Source organism: Gracilinanus agilis, chromosome 6 (genome assembly GCF_016433145.1).
Source record: "Gracilinanus agilis isolate LMUSP501 chromosome 6, AgileGrace, whole genome shotgun sequence".
Classification (NCBI taxonomy): domain Eukaryota; kingdom Metazoa; phylum Chordata; class Mammalia; order Didelphimorphia; family Didelphidae; genus Gracilinanus; species Gracilinanus agilis.
This window is the reverse complement of record NC_058135.1, coordinates 173,958,102-173,979,812: the sequence shown is the minus strand read 5'-3', so window position 1 is coordinate 173,979,812 and position 21,711 is coordinate 173,958,102. Positions and strand designations below refer to the sequence as shown.

General features: G+C 38.9%; 1 protein-coding gene across 1 annotated transcript in view; it reads left to right on the top strand.

Annotated features, from left to right (window-relative positions):
• The window catches only part of LIMCH1 (LIM and calponin homology domains 1), a 232,811-nt gene that overhangs the window by 168,314 nt on the left and 42,786 nt on the right, over positions 1-21,711 (top strand). The window contains exons 17-21 of the mRNA XM_044681742.1: positions 1,415-1,541; positions 3,701-3,858; positions 4,270-4,675; positions 9,257-9,475; positions 20,819-20,981. Of these exons, the coding sequence (XP_044537677.1) occupies positions 1,415-1,541; positions 3,701-3,858; positions 4,270-4,675; positions 9,257-9,475; positions 20,819-20,981 (1,073 nt within the window). The remainder of the gene's footprint in view (positions 1-1,414; positions 1,542-3,700; positions 3,859-4,269; positions 4,676-9,256; positions 9,476-20,818; positions 20,982-21,711) is intronic.

Here is a 21,711-nt window from a genome sequence, read left to right as displayed (position 1 = left end):
AAGAGACATCTTTAGCAAAAAAAATCAAATCAAATCAAATCCTTGAGGGAATTCAAAAATAGAAAGTGGATATTATTTTACAGTTTTTGTTCTTTTCCTCCATTTAAACAAGTACTTTCAAATAGCTCAGAAACACTGGTATTAATTCCAAAAGGATTGAAGCCAGGTCTTTACACCAAGAAACATAATGTAATGATTTTCATTGCATGCGAACATCAGGACAGACTTTGTACAGCTTTTTCCAGGGGTGTAGCCTCAAATCCTGCCAATGCCTCACATCTCTGCTCTCTTCTTTTTATTTTTACTACCTTGTAAGATGAAGGAAGTAGAAAGCTTCAAACAGCAGTATTTCCTTGATTTTTTTATTAGAGTTTTCTTTGGCTTTTGCACTTGAAGACTTAGTAAAGATGAAGCAGGCTCATCTTTAAAGACAATAAGGATTTGTCTTTAGCCAAAAGGAATAGTAGAAGCTGGTAGTATTGATGCGCTTAATTAGAGTACTCTAGGGCAGAGGTGTCAGACTGGCCCACAGCTCTCCCAAGTAAAGCCAGAACCAGTTAGTGAACACTTATTAAGTGCCTACTATGTGCCAATAGGGCATCTAGGTGGCACAGTATGAATGCTGGGCCAGGAGTCAAGATGACCTGAGCTCAAATGTGGCCTCAGACTCTTACTAGCTGTGTGACCCTTGACAAGTCACTAAACTCTATTTGCCTCAGTTTCCTCATCTGTAAAATTAACTGGAGAAGGAAATGGGAAACTACTCCAGTGTCTATGCCAAGAAAACCCCAAATGGGGTCATGTGAGAGTACACTAAAGAACAGCATGTGCCAGCCACTGTGCTCAACTCTGGAGGTACAAAAAGAGGCAAAAAACAGTCCCTGTCCGCAAAGAGGGCAGTAGTTTACACAACGACTTAATATTCATACTACCTACTTCACAGAGTTGTGTGAATAAAACACATCAGCTTTAAGGCTATAAGCAAAATGAGAATTCAGAGTAAAATTATAAAACTAGGAAACAGGAAGCCTCTGAAGGTACCTGAACAGAAATTTTTCAGTAAAATTTAATTCCCACCTGATGTTAATGTATAGACCTGTTATTTCAAAAAGAAACACCTAAACACATAGTTTTCTAAGCCAGTCTGCAGCCCACAGCTGCAAACCCCTTCTTTTCAGTTTAGTGGCAGCCCATTTCTTTGTGAGTTTGACACCACTGCCCTAGGGTACCAGAGCTGACCATTGCTACTGATATCCAGGCTGTCATTCCGTAGAAGTCTCTCCTGCTTCTCAAGAAAGATGAATTTCCTTTTGCCTTAAAAGTATTGCCCTCTGGTGGAATCCTACAGAAACTGGAGAAAGCTCCCTCGACTGCTTGTTGCTGATCATTGCATTTTTTAATGTTTTGCTTTCAGGAGCATGAGCATGCTTGATATGCGGTGTGAAGAGGAAGCCACTGTGCAGCCTCACAGCAAGGCTCGGCAGGAGCAGCTGCAGTTTATCAACAGCCAGCTGAAAGAAGAGGATGACAAATGGCAAGACGTAAGGACAGCTAGAGGCTGCTCTGAAATCCCACTGTCACCCGACCCAAGGGGACAACACAGCTTAAGGACTGGTGAAAGATGAGATTGGTTGGGGAAAGTGGGTTTTGAAAGGCTGATAGCCATGATTGATAGGTGAACTGGGGTCAAGCCTCAGTTGCACTCATCTGTAAAATGGGCAACACCAAACCACTAAACCAAAACATTGAACCACTGAACACTGATTACATGATATTTAGTCAACCCCCAAGCATTTATTCAGGGTTTTCTATTTGCCAGGCATTGTTAAGTTCTGGGAAAACAAAGAAAGGCAACTCCCTCTAAAAAAACAACCACAACAGTCCCTATCCTTAAGGAGTTTACATATTAATTAATATTGGCACTATCTATATCACAAGATTGTTGTGAAGAAAGCTTGTTGTCAATCTCTAAAATGCTATGTAAAATGGGGGCATCTAGGTGGCTTGATGGATGGAGAGTCAAGTCTAGAGATAGGAAGTCCTGGGTTCAAATGTGGCCTGAGACACGTCCTAGCTATATGACCCTGGGCAAGTCACTTAAGCCCAATTGCCTAGCCCTAACTACTGACACTCAGTATCTGTGCTAAGATGGAAGGTGAGAACTTTTTTAAAAATAAAATGCTATGTAAAATGCAAATTGAGTGAAATTACAAAGCTAGGAAAGAGGAAGCCTCTGATGGTATTTGAAATATAGATGATGTTTAAAAAAAGATTAATCTAGCATCAGAGGCAGTAATAGGTCACAACAGTAATGATTGCTCAACTTGGAATCAGGAAGGCATAACTCAGTTCTCACCTAACCATATGATCCTGGGGAAGTCATTTAACAGGATAAGCTTTAACAACCTCAAGGACTTCTCTTCTGAGTCACTGATGGGTGCAATCTGCTTGGTAAAAGCAATTCACTCACTTGGAGTTTGCCTCATACTGGCAAAATCACAAATTTTATGCATATTTGCATGATCTAGCAGTAGCGTTCAAGGTGTATCAGAAGAGGCAGTCATCAAAACTTTGAGTTAATTGGGATTTAGGACATCACTGTAGTTCATTATGAAAAACATAGAAAACTCAGAACAATAGGTAGAATCAGCATCATCTGTTCTCTTATCAAATCCCATACCTGATTATTAGAAAACTAGAACTGCATATCAATTCAGAACTCTGAAAATGAATCAAAATTCATATGAACACATTTCTTACACAAATACATTCTCCCTTCATATTGCCAGGGAAGGAAATATTCCTTGCTTTATGAAAGTTTGGATTTTGTAAGAGAACTTTGATCTGGCTTTATTTTATACTAAAGGGAGACCATGACAAGAGTAGCTTGGGTAATTGGAGGTCTTCATTTTAATGCATGAATCTCTGTTAACTTGGAATTAATTGGTGATGTTCTGTTGATGGTAATATTGTAATTATTACAGGGTTTATGCTATAGAAGTAAAATAAGTAGAAAATATGTTTTTAAAAAAATTTTTAGAAAAGATTTTGGAAGCATTATAATCCCTAGAAGTCATCTACATTGAACAGAGCCGTTGTGCAACTGATTTCAGAGTTGTTTCTGGAGAATGAAAGACTGGTAGTACATAAATATCTTTCCTGACCATCCTGAGGGGGATTCCATTCTAACAAGACAAAATTAACCACTTATGAACAGCCTAGAGAAAAAATAAAAGGAAACCAGAAGGCTTCATATCCATTCCTTGGTTTCCTCCAAGATTTAGCACCAATCTTACATTCTACAGCAGACTTTCTCCTTTCCCAGTTCCACCTTGCCCCACAACCCCCACTGCTCTTGCCTTCCCTCTGAGATTATCTTCCATTTACTCTGTATATGTCTCAGATATACCTTGGCACTTGCTTGTTGTCTCTCCATTAGAATGTGAGTTCCTTGAAGGCAGGGGCTGTGTTTTCATACTTTTTTTGTGACCCCAGTGCTTTCATAGTTCCTGGTGTATATATATATATAGGAAGCCCTCAATCAATGTACATTGACCCGACTGGCCAAAACGCACCTTAACAAAAGTGAGGATGATAACTAAAGTGAAAAGCTCTTTTCAGGGGTGATGGGGCATGGGCATGTGTTTGATAATGTAAATCCCCAAAGGTGAACATCATTTTGTTGTTTTTTCTGGCTAAGGACCTGGCTCGTTGGAAAAGCCGTAGAAGAAGTGCATCTCAGGACCTAATCAAGAAAGAAGCCGAGAGGAAAAAAATGGAAAGATTATTGGCTGGAGGAGATGGGACAAGTGAACGAAGGAAAAGCATCAAGACCTACAGAGAGATTGTGCAGGAAAAGTGGGTTCTTTTTAAAAAATACTTTTATGTACAATATATTTGGATTTATACAATATGTACAATACAAATTTATGTTCAATATATTTAAGTATTTCATTATACTATTAACTATTTGGTCACCTAATATTCTATTAGAAGCATCCATCTGAAATCAATCTAATATGAGCATCCATCTAAAACCAAGTTGAAAAGGAAGATCAGAAAAATCTTTTGTCCTATACACTATAATCCTTACTTTGCAAATATAATGAAATTAGCTAAAAATAGGATAGACCAGAGGACAGCATTTAGATATTCTTGTACAGCTCTTGTATTATTCCTTCAGCACCTGCCTCAACTTCTACTCATGGCCATCTCTGCCAAGCATTTCAATGACATCTCTGTTGTTGCTTTCCTCCCACTTCCATTTAGGGAAAGGAGAGAGAGAGAGCTCCATGAAGCATACAAGAATGCCCGTTCCCGTGAGGAGGCAGAGGGGATCCTCCAGCAGTACATTGAAAGGTTTACCATTAGTGAGGCCGTCCTGGAGCGCTTGGAGATGCCAAAAATTCTGGAAAGAAGCCATTCAACAGAGCCAAACTCATCTTCCCCGAACGACCCAAATCCCATGAAATACTTGCGGCAGCAGTCACTGCCTCCTCCCAAATTCACTGCCACTGTTGAAACGACCATTGCTCGCCCCAGTGAACCAGACCCCAACGTTTCAGCAGGCAGTGCGTCTCCGAGCAAAACTGTTGTTCCAAAAGCAGTGCCTATGCTGACACCGAAGCCTTACTCCCAGCCGAAAAACACACAGCACGTTTTGAAAACCTTTAAGGTAGGAGCGGTTTTCTTGAGAAGGGAATGAGGCTGTGGACTCCAAGAGACAGATTAGAAAAGGCAGTCCTCAGTCAAGAAAATGCAATTATTCCTTTTTCAAGCAGAGCTAAAATATATAAGTTTTGTGTGTGTTCCTTCAGGGATTTGGGTTTAATTATACTTGGGAAGTTCTTACTCCTCTAAACCATAGTAGCAAAGATTTAGTCTTCATGCAGTCCAATTCAAGACCAAGTCCTTTCTGTTCTATATGTTGTCTGAGATAGTAGAATGTCATGGGGATCTGTACTAGTGATTCTCAGGCCTGATTTTGCAGTACCCTTACGTGGCTCTTGTTATCTGCCCAGGAGTGGGAACCTGGCATTGTGTATTGAGTAATGGACTTGGAATCAGAAAGAATTGAATTCAAGTCCCACCTCTGTTGCTGAGGAGGTATGCAGCAAAGGGATAATCCTTTCATTTTTTCTGACCTCCATTTTCCTCATCTGTACAATGGGAATAATAATAGCTGTTATGCCACTTTCAAAGGGCTGTTATATGGATTAATAATAGTTACTATTTATATAACATGTTAGAGTTTACAGAGTTCTTTGTGCATGTAATCTCATATAATTCTCACATCAATCCTGTGATTTAGATGCTGTCATAATGCCCGGTTTCATGTAAGAGAAAACTGAGGTTGAAGGAAGTTAAGTGACTTGGGGAGGGTCACAAAGCTAGTAAGTGGCTGAGGCAGAATTTGACCTCACATCTTCCTAACTCCATTTCCAGCATCCTACTTATGGAATCTTGTAGCTATTTTAGTGAGACGCAGTATATATTAAGCGGGTGGCGATTTTTAAAATATTATCCTATGATAAATTATGATTTGAAAGGGTACTGCAAAACTCTCCAAAAATATATATGTGCTCTGGACAGAGTAAATATACATCCTTTAAGAGGGAGGCACCATGAGATAAAATAACCAACATATCCAGGACAGTACAACTTCAAAGAACCTGATAGGAACAAATGAAAAGGGTACACGGCTACTGCAGGTGGTCAGAGAAGGCTTCGGTGCTGGCTGTCCCCATTCCCTGAAAAATGGAATGGCGAAAGCTATAAGCCCTATCGATTCTGGACTTTAGAGGTTCTACCTAGAGAAGTGGAAATCAGATCCAGAACCAAGCAACTCGTGAAAACTGAAGCATCTTGCCCATGTCCTCAAACTCTGCTCGTTATTCTTGGAGAGAAAGGGTTGGGCTCCTATCACAAGGGAGCATTCATGCTTTGTCTTCAGTTCTTTTCATGGCAAAGAAAAATCAGCTTCTATTATCACTCCAAGCCACATGGGGTTATAATAGCTTCACAGAAGAAGACAGAGCTGGAATTCACTGCTGGGAGGTTTAAACTATGAGTGCAAAGACATTGTTTAGTTAAATTAATTGGTTAGTACAGAGTAGTTTATCTTCCTCATTTAATTTCAAAGTACATAAGCCTAAACTTCCTGACCTTTGCTTAGAGAGATAATCAGAGAGGCAGAGATAGAGACAGAGAGACAGAGTCAGAGAGACAGAGAGGTGTGTGTGTGTGTGTGTGTGTGTGTGTGTGTGTGTGTGTGTGTGTGTGTGTGTGTGTGTGTGTGTGTGAGAGATATGCTCTTAGCTTCTTTGCAGAAACAGCTTCCTTTTTTCTTCAGGTAATTTTCTGTGTCTTTAAAGTCACGGTTTTATAGCTTCTGTTGAAAGAACAAATGACAACTTCCCTAACCTAATTGATTTGATGAGGTGGAGAATTTCTGCTACTTCACTCCCAGGAAGTATGAAATAAAATGGAAAACTAGCTCCTCAAAGACAATTTCTGTGGGTGTATGCAGCTTGAGCTGCCCAAGAGGCTTGGTTTCCATCAGACTCTCTGAGTTAAGATTTAGATCTCTCTCGGCAATAGCTGGATTACCTGTTTAAACTAACAAGCAAGCTATTCATGAAAATGATACAGTACCGAGTTGACACAGAGCAAGAGAAGGAAATGAATTTGTTTAACTCTGCATCTGAGTGGATAAGCTGAATGTCTATTTTCCCCTCGTTAATGTAAATAGTATAGTGTTTTATTTTAAACAGGAGTATTAAAATGGATGGCTTACACCACAGTTTTGTGGTATCCTTTCTCAAGGTCCTTTATATCTCCACTTCTGTCTCTGGTATTCTTTCAAACTGGCCTCTTAGAATGAACAGAAATCCTGTTTGATGGGATCATCGACCCCTTTCTTTGTGACGGCATTGGCTTTCATAATAAAAATCTGTCAAAGCAAATTGATTTGTAGAAGTAGCAGTAATAGGAGTCTAGAATTCGCTTTGAGAAGCAGCTGAAAGCCTTTGATTGTATAGGGTAAGCTCTTATCAATTCTCACTCCCTTTATTTAATGAATTATCCCAGCCCAGAAGCCAGGAATTGTTGAAATGCATTGGACTAAGCGGAGACAGAGGAAGAAGAGTAGCGTGCTCTCATTCGAGAACTGGTTGTGTTCCTTTGCATTGTGTACCTGGAGCTGCTCTCTTTGAGAGGCCTGAGCAATGATGGCAGGTTTTTGACTCCTAGGAATCTTCTTTTTACCTTGAGCATTAAATGTGATCCTTGTGAAGGAGTATTTCCTGCTCTCTCTAATAAGCTGGGGCCTGGGGCCTTGGTTTTGTTTCATTTTTAAAGCTTCTGGTAATCATAATTTGAATGTATTCGTTTCCTTTGTGTCTTGGTCCACTGTGTTGTATTTAAAATCGAATACATTTTATTTTATGAATTTTAAAACATCATTCTTAAAGTGGGTGATAGGCCTTACCAGATAGCCAAAGAGGGGACGTGACAAAAAAAAAAAAGATTAAGAATACCTGCAATAGTCCCAAGAGCTTTCTTTTATTTTTTTTAAACCCTATTTTCTGTCATAGTAACAACTCTAGACAGAAGAGCATAGGCTAGGCAAATAGGGCTAAGTGACTTGCCCAGGGTCACACGGCTAGACCAGAAACTGCGTCTGAGGCCAGAAACCCAGGTCCTTCCAACTCCAGGCCTAGCTTTCTATTCATTGAGCTATTTAGCTGCCCTATCAAAAGTTTTGATAGGAACATAACAGGCAAGGATAATCCTAAACTGAACTACCAAGCCAATTCATGGAGGTTCTAGGGTGCTGTGGGATATTAAAATTTTGACCTTTTTCCATTTAGCAAATAGAAATGCTAGAATTTGACCACTTTTAAATATTTCTTTTGACCTAGAAGGTCTGTGCAGAAATTACTGAAATACCAGGGCAGGTCGGTGGCTCAGTGGATAGAGAGCTAGCTAGCCCTGGAGATGGGATTCAAATCTGGCCAAAGACATTTCCTAGCTATGAGTCTAGGCAAGTTACTTAACCTCAGTTGCCTAACCCTTACCACTCTTCTGCCTTGGAACTAATACCTGATATCAATTCTAAGACAGAGGGTAAGGGAAAGAAAAAAAAAGGAGAGGAGAGGAGAAGAGAGGAGAGGAGAGGAGAGGAGAGAAGAGCAGAGGAGAGGAGAAGAGGGCAGAGGAGAGGAGAAGAGAGGAGAGGAGAGGAGAAGAGAAGAGAGGAGAGCAGAGGAGAGGAGAGGAGGGCAGAGGAGAGGAGAGCAGGGCAGAGGAGAGGAGAGCAGGGCAGAGGAGAGGGAAGGAAGGAAAAGAGAGAAACTGAGAGAGACAGAGAAGAGAGAGGGAGAGAGGGAGGAAGGAAGGAAGGGAGGGAGAAAGGGAGGAAGGAAAGAAGGGAAAAAAATAGATTCCTGAGACACTAAAGGCACCATGAACTGAGAAAGTTTGGGAGCTTCTGGTCTAGATCATTGGTCCAAATCAGAAAATGACAAAGTTTGATAGAAATATATATTAAGTCTTACACTCAGATTCCATTTTATAAGTCTAAGACTGAGACCAGTGGCTAGGCAGATTTGTTCTGAAAGATCTAGGGAGTTTAGAGGACTATAAGCTCAATATGAATAAATAGAAGAGGTATAGAATCTAAGAGTAGGTGTGTTGTAGACCCACTGTAGTCTAGTCTAGTAAAGCCAGAATTGGATTCTATGTTCATTTCTGGGTGTTCATTATATGATCATTTAGGATAAATTAGAGAACATCCAGAGGATGGCAGCTAGGGTGGGAGAGGGCTCCAAGATGATGCCATCTTGAGCTCAGTTAAGAATGGGCAAGGGAATAAATAGTCTTGTTCTATTTGGTCCCAGAGGTCAGAATTAGAAATGATCAGAAGCTCCAATGATTGGATCTTACAAAGAAGACAATTTAGGTTATATGTTTGGAAAAAAAAATTCTAATGATTACAGCAATTGTAACATGGAATTTGTTGCCCTGAGAAAGTGTTTTTCCTTGGAAACCTCCTGGCAAAGGCTAGGTGACTGTCAGCTATGTTTTCAGGAGGATTCCCTATTCAGGTATGAATTGAACAGATGACTGCTAAGATCCCTTCAAACTCTTAGATTCTGTAATTTTATGGTTTTTGTCAATATTCTAATGTATTACATTGCCATATTCTTTAGTTATTGGGTTGTCTTGTGGTTTTTTTCTATTTTCCTATTTATAGGTAGATGAAAAAGTCAGCGTGAATGGAGAAACTTTTAATGGCGTAGAAGAAGAGAAAGAAAGAGAGTGTACGACAGCGACATTTTCCCCTTCGTTAACTAGATCTCAGAGATTTGAAGGTGTGGCCAGAGTGGATGGTTCCCCAGTAGAACTGAAGCAAGACACCAGTAGCATTGAGATCAGTATAAAGAAGGCTAACTCACTGAACAGAGAATTAACAGTAAGGAAAAGCTAAGCTGTGTTACTGTCCTTAAGATCTTTCTATATTTAAGTCATGCTACTAAAAGAGAAATTGATTTCTATGGTAGTCATTTCTTTTTATGATTTAGATTAAAGGACCACATGATATCATTTTTGGATGACTTATGAAGGATATATTTACATAGTTTCATTGCTTAGACCTAATTGCTTGGTTTCTCTTCTACTTAGGCATTTGCATTGCTGAGGACCCCAAAAATTATTGGAAAAAAGAGATAGGGGGCCTAAACAAAAGCTTTCCACTTGTTATCGTTTATGCCCCTGTGGAAGTTATGATAATTTGATAATGAATAGATGCCATTAGCCAAGTAGCACTTCAAACCAAATTAAAGGATCTTTGTGTTCTGCAATTACATTAGTTTTTTCTCAGAGGAAAATATCTAACATTATCAATTCAGCCTTTTGCGAACCCCTGAAATTATTCAGAGCAGGAGATGATATATACATAAATGAGAGAAATTTCTATCTCTGCTAGCAAATTTTCAAAAGACAAAGAACTAAAATCTGGACATCATCAAAAATAGTCAAAAAAGAATGGAGGTGAGAGTTTGCTTCTTTGGAATAGGAAAAGTTATCTCAAATACGGGGTTCTTAACTTGAGCAGATCTCCCACCCAAGAGGCAGGCAGTTATTTTTTTTTGACTCACTGAATGAAAGAAAGTTTTGCAGCCATGGACCCTGCAGACTAAATGGCTTTGAAAGGGTAAGTGAGACCTTTTTTCCAATTCATTTGTCACCCCCACCCCACAGCAGTGGAGATTTTGCAATTTGAGCTGACCATCTTTGGATTTTTAGGAGTATGCTGTGATGAGCTTTTTCCTATTTTTTCCCTTTTTCCTTTTTTCTTTTTTTTTCAGCTGTTGATTTCTTTTGTTAAATTAGCAAATTGGAAGTATGAATTCTGACTCATAAGTTACTAGTTGAGAGAACTAAATCACTATTTGTGCAACAGAAGACATGAATTTTGCTTATGAATTTGAATTTGACTTCTAGAGAGTAAAACCATCCTTTTTATTTCTTCCCTGAGGTAGCGGGGGGGAGGCTGGAAGTTTGCCTTGCCACATCCAAGCCCTGTGGAGGCACAGATTCAGAATTGACTGGCCTCAAATAATTTCCTCACCATGGCAACACTTCTTGTCTCCAGCAACACAACTTTATCATTGAGGCAGGTGCTGATCCTGGTTTATTGGCAGACAGGTCTTAACCTGTAGGGTTTTATAAATTATTTTTATCACAGGGGACCCCACCTAAAACACTACAGGAGGTCTTTTGCTAGAATAAACAACAACTGGATTTCACTATCCAGAAGATCAGACATTTTTCACAAACCACCTGCATTCATCCCAAATATTTTTTTCATTGTGTCATAAATTCTGTCTTTCTTGCTCCCATAATTATTTCTGATGAACTGTATGACATTCCTTCAGAGAATTATTTTTATGCTCTGTATCAAGTCATGTCTCCATACATCCTGATGTATGGACACTGTGTCTCCCTTGCCATTCTTGAAAGAATGTATTATTTTGTTCTCCAAACATGAATAATGGAATGGCTGCTTCTGAAAACAACTGAACAACAACCACCTTGTTACCCTCTGACCATGCTGGTAGTTGAGTTTGTGAAAAACCACACCATCGTCTCCACTGTCCATTTGAGTCATAGACAGGCAAAGATCTCTCTATATATACCGGCCTGTGGTCCAGCTTGTGCAAAAAAAAATATATATATATATATAATTTATTTATATGTGTATATATGTGTGTGTGTGTGTGTGTGTGTGTGTGTGTGTATCCTTGGTATTATAAAATACTTTTTTGCTGACAGAGCAGAAGTGAGAGTATTGAGTAAAAAGGACCCCAAATTAAAGGACTAAACTACTGTTGCAGATTGCTTCGTGTTTGTATCTTTGTTATGTTTTTTTATCTTATATTTAAATTTGACATTGTTTTATATAGTATATAAATATGTTTTATATTTAAGTTTGGCATTGCTTTATATATTAATATACATAAATATAAGTTTTATATTTATTTTATATTTAAGTTTGACATTGAGAATGGTTTTCTATCTTCCCTTCTCATATATGGGATGAACATAGATATGGTAAAATATACCTGTAATCCTGCTACTGTGATAGACTGAGGCTAGTGTATTGCTTGAATTCTAGGGTTCTGAGCTACAATAGGACTAAAGTTTGGGACAGCTAGGTGGTTCAATGGATAGAGCACAGTGCCTGGAGTCAGGAAGACATGAGTTTCATGTCAGACACCTATCAGCTGACCCTGGACAAGTCACTTAACCCTATTTGCCTCCATTTTCTCACCTGCAAAATGAGTTGGTGAAGGAAATGGTAAACCACTTTGCCAAGAAAATCCCAAATGGATTAATTGAGAATTGGACACAACTGAAACTATTGAACAACAAAAGAGCTAATGCCAGTTGGGTGTCTGCTCTGTCTGGCACTAATCTGATGAATCCCTGGAAACAAGGAGTTACCAGATTGCTTTAGGAGAGAGGAGAGGAAACCAGCCCAAGTAAGAAAAAGAGCAAGTCAAAGCTTCCAGGCACAGCAGCACTAGAGTAGGTTCAATGAGTGTCTTCTACTCTTGCAGCTGGAGTGATACCCAGTCAATTGAGCATTGTTCTATCTAAGTAAACGATATGGGACAAGACGGTAATGGGAGGAATTTATTGGCTTTTAAAAATGAATATAAAAAATATCCAAAAACCCATTCATATTCTAAGTAGCAGATAGCTACTTGGTAGTAGGTTGTTTTTTGTTTGCTTATTTCTATCTTTACAAAAAGAATTCACAACTGTTGTTTTTTCCTAGAATTCCTATAATGTTGTTTTTTCCTATAATTATATCTAAAATTGCTTTCCAAACGTAGAATGCTCTCTGCCCCTGTCCAAAAATAGATGGACCTTTTTAAGGTTATATCTTAATTCTGTTTTGGCACAATTTTGGGGATTTTGCTATTTTAGGTGAAGTCTTTTTTCAATAGCAAAAGTAATACTTTTCCCAAAACTATACCCCTCTCCAACATTGAATATTTTTGTTTTGTTTTGTTTTTTTACTAGATAACTCAATAGGAAAGCAAACACAAAAGGAAAAAATTGTTTTGTGATCTCCTCAACTGGGATAAAGTATGGCCCTAGCTATGGTCTAGGCTCCAGGTATATGTCTAAAACTGGAATAAGAGTAAGGATTCTGTTCTTATATTGAGTCATTTCTCAAGAAATAAGTAACCTAGAGTCATCCCTAGCCCATCTAGACCCTCAAGGAGCCGAGGAAATTCTAGAACCATCAGATATGGCACAGAGACTTGCACATGGTGAGGCACCATGTGCCAAACTGTCTAACCGTATCCTCCAAACTGTGAAATTTTAAGTTAAGCATCCCATTCGAAGCTGTATGATGTGACTTACTTCAATAATGTTACTGAACAACATTTAGCTAGAACTCAGAAATCCAACTGAAACATCTGATTAGGACAGAAGTTGGGTGTTTTACGACAAAGAAGTTTGATTTTTCAGTAAAACATTTCAAAACTCAAGTTTTACTATTGACATGCTAAGTGTTCAACTGGGAAAAGTCTTAGTTCTAGCAAAAACATTTTATTAAGGAAGTCTTTCCATAGTGAACTGACTTATATAATTTTCTTCCATTGCCTGTTGTTCCAAGGAAAACATTTTCTTGGCTGTATTTCATTCTTGAAGCAATTACATTTCTATTGCAAAGACAAAATTATTTTGTCCAAAAGACCAGCTGAAAAAAAGAAAATAAAAAAGCTTATATGGCACAATGAGGTGACCAACTACCAATGGGAGACCCAACTTCAATGCCTCCGGGGGATTGAAATTAGCCCAGAACTTATTTCTATTTTTGACCCATTTGTCCAGTTCTGTGAGATCTGAAAAGAATAGTGTTCTCTTCGAATAGTGTCTTTCATCCTAAAATGCTTTTCCAAAACATCCTACAGAGGAGTCACCTCACCCACCACCAAATTGTCACAATTCCTCAGGAATGAACAACAACTGTACAAATGGCCTCCTTCATCAGTGGGAAGGCAAGATTGCAAAGTCAGAAAGTGGGGAATAACCTCAGCCAGATCACAAATTTCTTGAGTTAGAAGGAACTTGAGAGTACATTTAGTTCAATCATCATCCAGAACACAATTCAGTCCATTTTTTGCCATCAGAAATCACTTCTGCCGTGATCTGAGAACCTATAACTTTTGTGATCAGTAATCAGACTCTCTATTTGAACACACTGAGCGATTGGGGAGTTCTCATACAATCATTGTTCCATATTGGAACAACTCGAATTGCTAGGAAAGTGTGACTTACATTGAGCCAAAATTTGCCTCCATCTTACTTCTACCCACTGACCCTAACATGTGAAAATACAGTAAGGAACTGCCAAGAGTTGGAATGTTATCCTAATATTTCATGGTACTGAGTTGCCTATGGTTACTTTTGTAAATCTGCCGTATCTTCCCCTTTGGGGAGAAGAGAAATAGTAATACTTCTCTTCAGAAATAGACCCCAAGGAGGCAGCTGGGTTGCTTAGTAGATTGAGAGCCATGCCTAGAGACAGGAGGTTGTGGGTTCAAATCTGGCCTCAGGCACTTCCTAGCTATGTGACCCTGGGCAAGTCACTTAACCCCCATTGCCTAGCCCTCACCACTCTTCTGCCTTGTAGCCAATACATGATATTAGTTCCAAGACAGAAGGTAAAGGTTTAAAAAAAAAGAATACTCAGTCCTTACCTTTAAACATAAGCACATTAGGAAGTATTATGAAACAGCTAAGAAGTTATATAAAGAAATAGATACCTATAGATTTCTGGGACTAATAATTATAATAGGGACTAGCATTTGTTTTAGAGTTTTAGAGTAGGAAAAATTAACATAACAAAACATAACATGACATGGCATGATTAATATGAAATTATATCATAAAGTTTTGCAAAGCACTTTCCAAGTATAATCTTATTTTATCTATACAAGAACCCTGCTGCAACTATAATCCCCATTGTACTCTGGGGCAGGCCACGGTTAAGAGATTTATTTGTCCAAAGTCACACAGCTAGTAAGTGTCTGAGCAGAATTTGAACTCAGGTCTTCGTGATTTCAAGCCCAGCACTCTATCCAGTATACCATCTATTGGGCTCTATAGAATTCAGAGGTAGGTAAGACTTATAGCCTTATAGAGTTTCCTGGGGGGACTTTGAGATAGGAGTTTGCTGCTGGGTAAAGCCCAGATGTGTCAGAGAGAGGACTTGGATCTCTGACTGCAAGGCTTACCGTCTTATCTATGATACCATTTTTCCTCTAGAACTTAGATTTTTATAGGACGTTGAGTTCATAAAATATGTTTCTTCACAACATACCTTGAGGTAGTTGGTGTGAGTATTATTTCTCCCATTTTACAGATGAGGAAAGTAACTCCAAGAAGCAACTGCCCTGTGAACCACCCAGAGCTAGGAATATCTGAGGCAGGATTCAGACTTAGGACTTCTGACTCCAAATCCAGCACTCTTCTCTATATAAGCTTTGTGCTGATAAAGGGAGTGTCTAAGCTGTGGATCCCAAAGGATGGATAAGACAGAAACAGGCAGGAATATGTTTATGGGGGAGAGAAGGAGAATGAAGGACTTAAAACCCAGAACCATGTAAGGCTATCAAGACAGTCAACAGCCCCAGATTCAATTCATAGAATCTTAGAACCTTAAAGTTAGGAAGAGTTTTGAGATCACCTGTTTTAACTAACATCCTCCTTTAGCAAATGAAGAAACCAAGAAAGGCATTGGTTTGCCAAAAGTTGCACAGCAGGTTAAGAGCAGTATTTAGACCAGTGTCCACACTTCTGGTCTCTAGATCACAGCTCTTCCAGTCACGCAAGTCAAGCAGATTTCTTTGCTTTTTTTTTTTTTTTAACCCTTACCTTTTGTCTTAGAATCTATATAAATATCGGTTCTAGCGCAGAAGGAATGGTAAGGACTGGGCAATTGGGGTTAAGTGATTTGTCCAGGATCACACATCTAGGAAGTGCCTGAGGCCAGATTTGAATCCATGACCTCCTATTTTCCAGATTTGGAAACTTACGGCATAGCAAGTTTTTTATTTCCCCAAGGTCATAAGGCCAGTCTAAATGGCAGTCAAATAAAATACTCTAGAGATTTTAAATCCAGTTTGTCTTACACTATCTACCATACTGCCTCACCCATTTAAAATCAGCATAATGTATAGTAATGACTGTCTACACTGGACCTGGGCCTACCTCATAGATTATTGTGATGGGCTCCTTCTGGGAAGTGAGAATAAAAAGGAGAAAATAGAAATGTATTATACTTTTCCCCCCCAGAAACTTCAGGAAGATGATATATGTAACATTTAGTATTTAAAAACAGTAACAAAAATAGAATAAAGATTTGTCTATTAAGGATTATGTCCCTTTGAAAATACACAAATGTCATGCTAATAGTGTGGCTTATGTGTACTTCTCCCAAAAAGATTACAGGTCTGTTCAACACTTGTATCCACATGTACATACTTTTTTTTTTTAAGAAATCTGCAGACTTTAAATATTTTTCACCATAAGATGATAGGTCTCCAGACACTGCTAAGATTTCCTTTGGCTTTTTCTCTGCCTTTCCTATTATTCTTGATTTTCTACTCCCTGGCTTTCTCGTGCTACCTAAACTTCCCAAACTCCTACTCACTGACCTCCCTGTCAGTCCACCCTTCTATCACTGCGAACGAGTTCCCTTCTGCCAACTAGTCCCAAGTAACCTCCTCCCACTCCCTGCTGGCCAGCTCCTTCCCACCAGCTTCATTGCACTTCTCCCTCATTCTTTTTAATTTAGCATTTAGCAAATGCCAAACAATTGTTTTCTACCTAAAATGCTCCATTTCTTCCCCCTCAAGGCAAGTAATAAAGCTAAGACTAGAGGTATGATTTTTCCACCCTGATAAAACTGTAGGAATTCTACTTGATAATGTTAACATTTTCTCTATGAGCAGTCCTAGAAATGTCCAATCAGACGTTTATTGAAATATTTCACTGTATTAAAGGCTTTTGAGAAACTGCTGGGACCAAACGCAAATTCCTTTTCAAAAACAAATTTCTGCAAAAGCTTCTTAGAAAACATGTTTATGTTCCTTCCGTATATGGCTGTAGGACTTTTGGGTTTCACCAGTTCTGTTTACACTAACCTTCTGGCTTTGTGTCTAATTCCAGTTATATACACAGGTCTATGGAATATTGGCCACAGAAAAAAGCCCTAGCCAGAGGTTACTGGCATTAAACACATGGAGGGCCTGTCATTTCTGGAGCTTCATTGATTATTATTCCCTGATTGTTCTGGTTAAAATGTGAGGCACATGGCGTTGAAGAGAGAAGGAATTTGTTTCATTATTGTTGTTGTTTAGTTGTTTTTCAGTTTTGTCTGACTCTTCATGACCCCTTTTAGGGTTTTCTTGGCAAAGATACTGGAGGGGTTGCCATTTCCTTCTCCAGCTTATTTTACAGATGAGGAAATTGAGGCATAGAAGGTTAAGTGACTTGTCCATAGTCACCTAGCTAGCAAGTTTCTGAGGCTGGATTTGAACTCAGGACTGCATGACTCTTAAGTCCAGCACTATCCACTGTGCCACCTAAATGCCCTAGTTCCTTAGATTTAAGTGAAATTCATGAAATTCATGAAAATTTGGGGATGCCATACTAGCCTAGTTCTGTATCACCATAAGTTAAGTATGCTAGTATACTTTCTACTTCTCTTAAAAGCATTTAACCTCTTAGTATAGTGGAAAGAGCACTGATCTTAGAGTGAGGAGCCCTAGTTCAAATCTTGACTCTGATCCCTTAATTAACGATGTGATTTGGGGCACGTCATTTAACTTCCAACCTTCAGTTTCCTCTTCTATGAAATAGAGATATATACTCTCGACCTTGCAGGGGTTTTGAGGGGGAAACACTTTGTAGCCCTTAAAATGCGTCACATAGTGATCCAGGACAACTCTGAGGGACTTTTGAGACAGAACGCTCATCCACATCCAGAGGAAGAACTGTGGGAGCAGAAACAGAAGAAAAACAACTGCTTGATTGCATGGGTCAATGGGGATATGATTGGGGATGTAGACTCTAAACTATCACTCTATTGCAAATATTAATAATATGGAAATAGGTCTTGATCAGTGACACATGTTAAATACATCATATAAATTATTTATTTTGCTAGTATTACATCATCAATATTAAATGCAACCTTAAGTTTCTATTCAGTTCAGTAAATATTTAGTAAATAGCTATTAGTACATAGGACAGATGCTAGACCAGACCCAAAAGTTGAATTGAGATACATCTCTTGACCTCACAGAACTTACTACCCAGCAGAGAAAATGATACCTAGACAGATATAAATAATCAGAATAAAAAATAATATATAAGTACCAAGAAGCCCATGTTCTGACTGCCTTGCAAGGTCCAAGGCAAAAAAAATTCATTACCAACTAGAGGACCCAGGGAGGCTTCTTGGAAGAGGTGGTGTTGGGCTTTAAAGGAGGCATAAGGATCCAGCAGGTGGAGTAAAAACTTGGGCAATGAGAATAAACATTTATATAGTACCTGCTATGTTCCAGATGTATGATAGATATGAACTCATTTGCTCACATAACAACTCTGCCAGGTAGATGCTATTTTTATTCCCATTTCATAGTCAAGGAAACCAAAGCAAACATATTCATTTTCCCAGGGCCATATACCCAGGAAGTATCTGAAGCTGGATTTGAACTCGGGTCTTTCTGCATGCTTTACCACCTAGCTGCCTATGTTGCCATCTCAAACTTAGCATATTAGAGTTCTTCAGAATCTTTTGTCACCCTCTTTCTCCACTATGGAAGAGGAGTTTGAACTTTACTCAGGATCCAAAAGCAAACTATTAAAAATGGTTTTTATCAGGCTGTCAGTAACATTCTTAGATCTATATGTAAGGAAATAGCTTATTTTCTAATGTAACTGGAATATATTATTTTGTTGATCTATTTCTAATAGTGTCCCAAGTTAATATTCTGTTGTTGTGGTTATTTTTTCTGTTGTGTCGGATGATATTAGGAATTTTCCTGGCAGAGATACTGGAGTGGTTTGCCATTTCCTTCTCTGGCTCATATTATAGATTAGGAAACTGAAGCAAACAGAATTAAGTGGTTTGCCCGGGATCACACAGCAAGGAAGTGCCTGAGATCAGATTTGAATTCAGGTCTTCCTGACCCCAAGTCCAGGGCTATATCCACTGAACTATCCTGCTGTCCAAAAGCTAAACTAGAATATAGACTTAAATAAAGTCTGAAAATCATGAATTCCTTAAATAATCATATATGCTACTTGGGCCATGAGAACACTCCAAATCTTGGACAGGATCTAGACTTCCTTGAGTAGCCATATTTCTGGGATTGCTCGATCTTAGAGTCGTTTTAGGAAAACCACTGCAGTCTCAGGCTGACCCCTTTCCAGATGTGGCATAGGCATGGGGGTGAAGTAGCCAGTGGGAATGGAGAGCCAAAAGAAGTCAAATCAAATATTTGCCAAGTGTTTACTAATAAAAGCAAAAAGAAAGACAGTCTTTGCCCTTGATGAGCTTGCCCTTTAAGAGGGGATGACAGGGCAGCTGGGTAGCTCAGTGGATTGAGAGCCAGGCCTAGAGACAGGAGGTCCTAGGTTCAAATCCAGCCTCAGACACTTCCCAGCTGTGTGACCCTGGGCAAGTCACTTGACCCCCATTGCCTACCCTTACCACTCTTCCACCTATAAGTCAATACACAGAAGTTAAGGGTTTAAAATTTAAAAAAAAAAAAGAAAAAAAGGGGATGACAACAGATAAAAGGAAGGTAAAAAGCAGGTGCCAGAAGATAGGGATGAGAGGTATTAGGGTATGCTGGGAAAAGCAAGGCAGAAATAGATCCCAGAAAGGAAAGAAAAAGTAAGCAGAGCTAGCTGGCTGCCCTTCCTGAAAATGGAAGTTTAAGGAAGAAAAAACCAGTTAGAGAAAGGGTCTACATGGTGGAGGTAACTTCCAGGATCAGAATGATGGTGGAGCAGGCAATTTCCAGGAAAGTGTGGAGAAAGGAAGTCTGGAGAGCTACTAGCAGAACTAGAAGGAAGGGAAAAGGAGAGCATACATAAATTATATTGTTCTCCAGAAACTCGGACGTTAGAGTTTCAATTTCCTCTCAAGTGAGCCATCCTTAAGGATGCTTGGAACCAGTGTGGGTTTGAGAATATAACAATGTGTCTCTCATAGTAGTATATACTGCCACAGTATAAAATATTTGAGTGTTTTAAAGGGGATATATTGTTAATATAAGAATTTAGTGGTTCTGTATTTGTAAAACTAAATTCTGACCAGATAAGAATGCTTGAATAATGTTTTGCAGTTAGGTTTACATTCCATTTGTAGGTATGCTGCATTTTGAAAGGTTTAAAGATGAATTCTTTTGACTTGCTGGTAAATTTTGAGGGTCTATTTGTGCTTACTTATGGTGACTGGAAACATTAACATCCTCAGGAGTGTAATTCAGCCATCTGGTATGGCATATTGGAGTTTCAGAGCATCAAATAGCTTTTATAATTTAGGCCATTTGTGAAGAAGTTGCTGGAAATCAACCTTCTGCCAATATTATCCACATTAATTGTAACAGGACAATGTGACTGTCATATTTACCATTATGATGTGCATAAGGCTCTCTGGATTTTCAAACTTAATTTATTCCTCAGCTGATTTTAATGTTCTGGTAACCATGTCCAATTATTCATATTATAATAACTAAAAATAAAAATGAACAATACTAACAATGAAAAATAAAACAAATAAAAAATAAAGTATATGTTAAGAAGTATTTATTAGGATACCAGAAACTCTGACCCATTTAATTTGGGCTCTTTATTAAACCTCTAAAAGTCATATATCCCTAGCCAAACTGTAAAACACTAAACTTAAAAAAATTTTTTTATAAATCAGGGACAGCTGAGTGGCTCAGTAGATTGAGAGCCAGGCCCAGAGGCAAGAGGTCCTGGGTTCAAATCTGACCTCAAACACTCCCTAGCCATGTGACCCTGGACAAGTCATTTGACCCCCATTGCCTAGCTCTTACCACTCTTCTGCCTTAGAGCCAATACACAGTTCTGATTCTAAGATGGAAGGTACAGGTTTTATTTAAAAATTTTAATCAATAAAAAATAAATCAATAGGGTCAAATATTAGTGCTTTAGCTCTGTCTTTTAATGAAGATGCTCTTCCTTACAGACATCCACCACTGAGGAAGCTGAACTGACCCCTCAAAAGGATGAAATTGATTGTGGACAAGAAGAAAGGAGGAGCACAGGACGTACCTCACCAGGTTTGCTCCATGGAAATGTGTTTTGGGGTCATTCAGCTGGGCTTTTAAGCCTGTCTTTTTCTTTGAAGGGCTAGTCAGGAAGTCTACAGGTTCTGGAAGGTTCTACAAAGCTTAGGTGCAGGTCCGATGATAGAATGCTATCTGAGGGTCAGCCTAATTAGTTACAGCATCTCACAGGGAAGGGTGCCATCCTTCATTATGGTTTGTCCAGAGTTCACCTTTGAGAAATTTCTGACTTCTCAGTAGAAGAAGTAGACTCCTGAAATTATCACATTCTTTGACTTATCACCCAAATGTGGGCTTCCTGAGGAACATGGATAATTACAGTAATGTTACTAGAGCCAATAGAGGGGGTGGGGGATTTGTGGGGAGCAAAATTAAAAGAAAAAAAAAGCCCAGGCCCCTGTTTACCAATAAAGATCATATATGGAATAAGTTTATTCCCACATATTAAAGGGGATTAAAGCATAAAAGAATCACAGCACATATTGCAGAATGATTATAAGAGAATCTAGTAATTTATCACTACTGGTATAATCATCCATTTTACATTTGTGACCAGAGAATAGTCCATTCAGAACCTAAGCCTGATCTTTCAAGATCCCCCTGAATCACTTCAGTGAAACTATTAACTTTTGAAAGCATGAAGAGTTTGTCCCTCCCTCCCTCCTTCCTTTCCTTCCTTCCCTCCCTCCCTTCCTCCTTCCTTTCCTTCCTTCTTTCCTTCCTTCCTTCCTTCCTTCCTTCCTTCTTTCCTTCTTTCCTTCCTTCCTTCCTTCCTTCCTTCCTTCTTTCCTTC